Raw genomic sequence first — 6,786 nt, forward strand, 5'->3', positions numbered from 1 at the left:
GGCAGAAATCATCGTGTCCTTTTTCGCTTCTTTATCAATTGTCATTGGCTGGTGATGAAAGAGGGACGTCATCTGATCTGGCAGGACAGGTTTGAGTTGAGGTCGGAGGTCAGACGCACCGCAGCGAGGCTCAGACAGAGGAAAAGGAAAGAAGCAAATAAGAGTCCATTAGGGTTTGTTCGTCTTTCTGTCTTTTTTTTTCTTCTTTTGACAAACATTTTCCATATAACTTTTCTTTCTTTTCATCTCATAGTTTTTAGCCACTTATTACCCAACATTTTAAGAAATCATAAACCCTTTCCTTATTCAAACACATATAAACATGAAACATGTTAAAAGCTGTAGTATATATTAACCTTTAAAATGTAAAATGTAAGTTTATGTTAACTTCATCTGAGCCACATCTCACCAGAGAACAATGGATTTCTCTAAATTTGTCGATCTTAGTGCTGCAGACTGTGAGGTCAGCGGGCAGCCCTCCTCTCAAAAAGGCCTAAGAGAGTCAAGAGGCTGGAATAATATCCAGGTCGGTACCTTACTCTGACCTCTGACCCCTCCAGTTATACAGCCAAAGGATCATTTCACCAAGCTGGTGTTGTAATCTGATTACGTTACAATATATTAAACATTGTTCTCTGAGGAGAATTTTATCTAATTTTATTTTTCAGCTTCTCCTCCTTCAGGAAAGTCATAATTCCACCTTTAGCATACAAAGAAGTTGTTCCCATGTTTTATTTCAGTGAGACGTCTCTCAACTGGTTTTTCTTTGAAAGTGTAGGAACGCTAGAAAAAAACAAAACAAAACAAACTAACACCAGTATTTCCTAAAGGCAATTATTTCTGACTTGTGAGGCTTAAACCTAATTTTTAGTAATATTAAATATTATTTTATATACACTAGTTTCATACAGGAATTCAATTTCTTTTATTTATTTATTTATTTTTTTACGTAACAAGCTGCACATGTGTTCACCATTTCATCAATTTAGTTTGATGGTTTGTTTCGTTTGGGTGTGGCAGAGTCTGATCATGCTGAGGATTTCTCCAGTTTGTGGTCCCCTCACTCCATCACCCCTCCTGTTGCCCCGTGCAGCATTCTTTGAAGGGCAGTTTCTTGACCAGTGGCCAGTATTGCCACAAGTCCAACAGCCATTTAAATGCTGTGGATTTTGTGGGGTGTTATTTTGGGGTCGTCGCCTATTGTGACCTCCTCTGCCTCTGCTTCTTCCGCGTCCTTTCGTCCAGCCGTTGGAAAAGGCAGAGGTTTCTAAACCTCCAAATTCATCAGGGTGAAAAACATCTAATCCTTTCACAGCCTTAATAGGTTTTTCTTTGCTTCTACGAATTTTTGTCTTTAACCTTTTTAATTTGTTCTTTCCGGTCTGTAGCTGCTTTTAACCATAATTTAGCACACCTCAGCTCATCCTCCTTCTTGCTACACTACTCTCCAAAATTCCCACAATTGTTTGCCATTGATCAATTTTTAGCTTCCCATCTATTTTATATTTCTTTTTCCATTATTTAAATCACTTGCAATTTTAGCTTCAGAATTTTATTTATTTAAATTTAGTCCAGATTCGTTGACTCCTAGGGAGTCCTATGAACTGGAGATCTTTTCAGTAGGCCAGCAATTAAAAATACCTTGTTGTGGTATTCTCCACTTCAACTCTTTCGAGTGGGAGAATCTTGCCTTTGCATCCACAAGAGGTTTGTTGCTTAACTCCACCGTTTTATATGAGGTAAAATACAGAGCAGTATTTAAACCTCCAATCACTCTCACACTACTTTTTCACGCACACACACACACATCAAAGCAGCAAGCAAACAGCAATATCAGCACAGTAATAACAGAACAGTATTAACAAGCTTCCTATATACATGAGGAGTTACCCTTATGGGGTTTCCTCGAATAGAGTTTTAGCAGAGCGATATCATACAAGGATTCTCAAACCTCAGAGTTTTAGCAGAGCGACATCATACAAGGATACTCGAACCTCTAAAAAAAAATTATTTATTTAAAATTCAGCTACGTTTCTGTAGTTTTCGGGTTGTCCAGTCGGATCTCGTCACTCCGCCGTTGGCAGACAAAGTCGGACATGTGTCGCTGGCCCAGCGAAGAATTTTGCTTCCTGGGTCTTTCTTTCCAGGTCCTGTTGACTCTGGCCGTGCACGGATTCAGCGCGTCTTCCTCTGCCTGACAGCGGGGGGTTGAGAGATCCCGGTTTTCGGCACCAAATGATGGGTACTTTTTCTCGAACCTATATTAAAGAACCACAGACAACAAATATGAATTTTAAGGCAAAACTTTTGCAAAAGGAGAAATCTCCGCCACCGCCTCTCCAGGCCGTTCACAGAGAGTTCTGGTCTGCTTCCGCGTGAGCCCCTGTTTTATTGTCCAAGCAGAACAGCCAAAAGGAAGAACAACAAAGGTCATAAAACTTCTAACCTAAACAAACCAGCCAGGTGTGATATCTGATCTACGGTCTGAGCCCAGTTCAGCTCTAGGTCAAACTATCAACTAAGAAAAGGGTAGATAACACAAGAAGAATTTAAGGTCTGAGAACCACAGAGTTTGACTGTCTCACATGAAGATAAACAGACAGTCCTGACCTCCAGGTCAGTACATACACACATAAGGAAGAGAACACTTTAAACAGAAAATCACAATAATCTATAGACTGAATGTGAACTAAAGTAATAACAAAATGATAATACCGAAAATTCTCTAACAACTTTATTCCCAAAGGGAAATTAAATAAATTTAACACCACCAGACGGCATTTGGTCCTTTGATTTATAAGAGTGCTTTTGTGTTCAGATGCAGGTAGGTCACCTGCAGTTTGACTAGAGAAAATTATTAAATATGCCTTTTAGAAATGTCACATATTAAGAGAGGGAAAATGAAAACACCAGACAACTTGTACATTTTGTCCATGGACTGGTCAAAGATATAGGAGGGAGCCAGTGGATGTAGATGTAGAACTGGGTGGTGTCTCTATCTTCTTGGTTCTAGTCAGAACTCCAGCAGCAGCGTTCTGGACCGTTGGTTTCATAGTCAGACCTGTGAAGACGCTAAAGATGTGGACTATTGTGCAATATAGTTGAGTAATTCAGTTCAGAGAATGTACATTAATGTTTGGCTACATTTAATAACTTAAATATTAGTTTATTATGGCCATTATTAGTTTAATACCAAGTAGTAGTTTTGGTGGAGTCACTTAGTTTTTCCTTTAATCTTTGCATTTTATGGTGTACAAAAAAGCAATGTCCTGAAATATTTACAGAAGTTAAATATTCAGCCTCTGCCTTAGTCTCAGAAAAACTGGTCTTGACTCCATGCCTGTTTTATAGTAATGGATTATCTTGGACACAAGACTTTATGTAAACAGATTGATTTGTTTGGTTTTTGAGTGTGTAAATACTAGATGTCCTAGTACAATCACTTAGCATGAGCTGCTTTGTAATTTTTACTAATTTGGATTTACAGTGCAGAACAGCAGGAAACCCCACAGAAACACAAATATGTTGAAAGAACTTACGTCATTAAGAATAAAAATTTATCTTCATCTTTTAGTATTTGGTTTAGTTTTTTTCATATTTCATTTAAAAGTGTTGCCCCATGTTCAGTGAGCTGAATTTAAGTTATTTTGCTTTTTTTCCAGGGATGACACTGTGGGACCATGCTGACCTTCTAAAGCACATAAAAGAAAGGCCACAGAACTTTAATAACTTTGCCATAAGTACCTCTGAATCAACTGAGGCCAAATATTCATCACTAGATATTAAAGGATCACTAAAGGCAAGTGTCTTAAGCGGAACTGTTGAAATTGCAGGATCTGCCAAATACCTGAATGATGACAAGACCTCCAACCGCCAAGCCAGAGTAACGCTGTCATATCTTGCAAGCACAAAGATCCAGGAGCTATCTATGGATCATCTTGGTGAAGACAACATGAAGCATCCTGAGGTTTTTGAGAAGGAACTAGCAACACATGTAGTCACAGCTATTCTCTATGGAGCACAGGCTTTCTTTGTGTTCGAAAGGGATGTTTCTGAGAAGGAAAACGTCACTGAAGTTCAGGGAGACTTTAAAGTTGCACTTTCAAAAATTCCAAAAGTTACAGGAGAAGCTGCTGTTTCAGGTAAAACAACAAGCAAAGAAATAAAAACTGCAGAGGGATTCACCTGTAAGTTTTATGGAGATATTTTTCTTAAAGAAACTCCTGTAACATTTCAGGATGCCATTCAAGTTTATCAAAATCTGCCACAGTTACTGGGAGCAAATGGAGAAAATGCAGTCCCAATGAAGGTGTGGATGTTGCCTCTCACGGTTTTTAACCCTTCAGCTGCTAAACTGGTCAGAGAAATAAGTGTAGGCTTAGTTCAAGAAGCCCAGTGGCTCTTGGAGGACTTCAAACAGCTGGATGTCAGGTGCAATGATGCACTAAAAGCCATTGCCACGAAGTTTCCACAGATTGGTCAAAAGCTTAAACACTTTAAAGAAATGTGCTCCAACACCAAGTTGGAATTCCAAGCGGATCTTACTGAGAAACTTCCATCAATCCGAGGAGGAAAAGAAACAGAGGTGGAGCTGGCAGAGATCCTGAAGAAGAGATTTTCTTCTCCTTTCAACAACAAAAGCCTGAACCAGTGGATGGACTGTAAAGAGAAAGAAATCTACATGCTAAATGCTTTGACTAGCAAGATGAAAAATACAAAGCTGATGACATCTCATAATGATATCTATGGTGAAATGTTCTGTAAAAAGTATGTTGCATGCTTTATGTTCATGTCACTGGGAAACGATGAAGAATTTCTATCAGATTTCTGTAAAAGCAAAAAACCAACAACAACAGAGACTGAGCTCAATGGTGATTCTCAGCGAACATACGATATAGAGAAGCAACAATGGTTCTCCTCAAGAGCAATAACAGAGAAAATGTGGACAAAAGCCAAACTCTTCCATGATTTTGCAGAAGCCAACAAGGAGAACAAGGAGATGAAGTTCCTGGCTGCAAGTTTAACTGATGATAACCATGAAGGTCCAACCATCTACCTTTATGAAGATGGCTTCCTCATCAATGAGAACTTTGAGCCTCCTTCAGTACCTGAAACTGTGACAGCTGCTGATGTAACCCACAGCAGTGTGACTCTGAAGGTTTCTCCTCCCAGGTTTGGAGCAGAGAGCGTCACCTCCTACTCTGTGGAGTTCTGTGTCAGAGGACAAGATGGATGGAGACAACAGAGTGAACCAAAATCTGGAGAAATCACAGTGACCCACCTGCAGCCAAACACAGAGTACGTGTTCAGATGCAGAGCTGTGACCTCAGCAGGTGTTGGACCGGCCAATGAAGTCAGTGATCCCATCAGAACATCACCTCCCTCCACCCAGGAATAAGTTCACTGATTGGGACGAAAAATAAGGGAACTACTTTGTGTCAAATTTTAATTAATCAAGTTTGATGGATTAAAATGCCACGCCCAAATCAAATATCGATAAATCGATGCTATCGCACAGGAACATCTGTTAAATCTGCATCATAAAATGCTTATCGTATAAAACATCTGTTTTAATAAGTTTATATAAAATGCTTATCCTATAAAAACATCTGTTTTGATTTAAATTAATTTCTTATCAATATAAAACAGACAGGATTCTGGAACCTTCTCTTAAATCAAATGGTGACCCAGCCCACTTTTATTAGTTTATGTTTGAATGGACCAATAGAGATAAAGGGGTGGGATTTCTGTTTTTCTGCTTTAAATATGTTTCGGAGGCCCTGTCATTCTACTTGTTGCATTTGGGAGAGAAAGAACCACTTTGCTCTGACAGAAAAAAAAATGGTTCGCATTAAAAGAGAAAAGCCCCAAAAGAGAAAACATCAGGAAACCAATCAACTGCCATGTGGCTCATCTGCAGATGAACAAACCATCACGAGACCCTGCTTCATCGCTGATGCTTCATCCTCTGCACTCCTGGATAGAAATCTGATCCTACCTCCATCAGCATTCGAATCCTCAATTCAGCACGAGATTCCCACCTTCCAGGACTCCAAGCATCCTCCGCCTGATTCCTCTGGATCAACCCCTGGGCCTTCTGAAACTCCTTCATCCGGCGTGGGAAAAAAACGACACCGCACAGTGTTACCCAGTGGGACATCGCTCCTTTGTGAGACACCAGTCTCTGTTTATGAGAACCCAGACCGCGCATTGGGTGCACCACGCAAGTCCACCTTTTTTCTGTGCCGAGTGCAGAATCCATCATGCCATGTCCTGCAACAGGAGTGGTCATTGAAACCTTATGGAATGTCTGGAAAATGGGGATACCTTTTTCGTTATGAAACAGGAGAACTCTCTGTGTACCAGCTCGAGGAAGAAAAAGAACAACTAACAGCCTCATCAGTGACATGCAATCTGACCTACAACGACTGGGCAGTGTTAAGGTTGGCAGTTCCTCGCAAGAGAAAATCAACCCCACAACCAGAGGATTATAAAGAAAGACAAGAAGAAGAAGGTGAGGAAGGAGAAATTAAAGTTTCCCCTCCACCTTTCAAGCAAGCTAAACTGCAGCCCTTTCCCTCTGATCCTGAACTTGCTAAAGGTAAGATTATCTTTAGCGCAGTCTGGGAAAGCAAAACTATTCCATCTGTGCGCTGGTTTTTACGCGCCAGCATCCGTGAGATGAACTCGGACACTACCTGTGACCTGTTTGTGCTGGAAACTTTCAATTCAGACACAGGAATATTCAGGACCATGCTGGCTGTCCCGTTTCAGGTATGGTCAGAT

The 6,786-nt window shown here is 40.2% G+C and overlaps 1 protein-coding gene and 1 long non-coding RNA gene across 2 annotated transcripts in view; one reads left to right on the forward strand and one right to left on the reverse strand.

The window, feature by feature from the left end:
- Positions 1 to 2,545, reverse strand: part of LOC107834630 (uncharacterized) — a 5,366-nt gene extending 2,821 nt beyond the window's left edge. The window contains exon 1 of the long non-coding RNA XR_001660439.1: positions 2,031 to 2,545. This is a non-coding gene — a long non-coding RNA (uncharacterized LOC107834630). The remainder of the gene's footprint in view (positions 1 to 2,030) is intronic.
- Positions 1 to 5,875, forward strand: part of LOC103130943 (stonustoxin subunit alpha-like) — a 35,577-nt gene extending 29,702 nt beyond the window's left edge. The window contains exon 7 of the mRNA XM_007542474.2: positions 3,663 to 5,875. Coding sequence (XP_007542536.1) covers positions 3,663 to 5,398 — 1,736 coding nt within the window. The 3' untranslated portion in view covers positions 5,399 to 5,875. The remainder of the gene's footprint in view (positions 1 to 3,662) is intronic.
- Positions 5,876 to 6,786: the final 911 nt, after the last annotated feature.

Source organism: Poecilia formosa, unplaced genomic scaffold (genome assembly GCF_000485575.1).
Source record: "Poecilia formosa unplaced genomic scaffold, Poecilia_formosa-5.1.2 Scaffold698, whole genome shotgun sequence".
NCBI classification, from domain to species: domain Eukaryota; kingdom Metazoa; phylum Chordata; class Actinopteri; order Cyprinodontiformes; family Poeciliidae; genus Poecilia; species Poecilia formosa.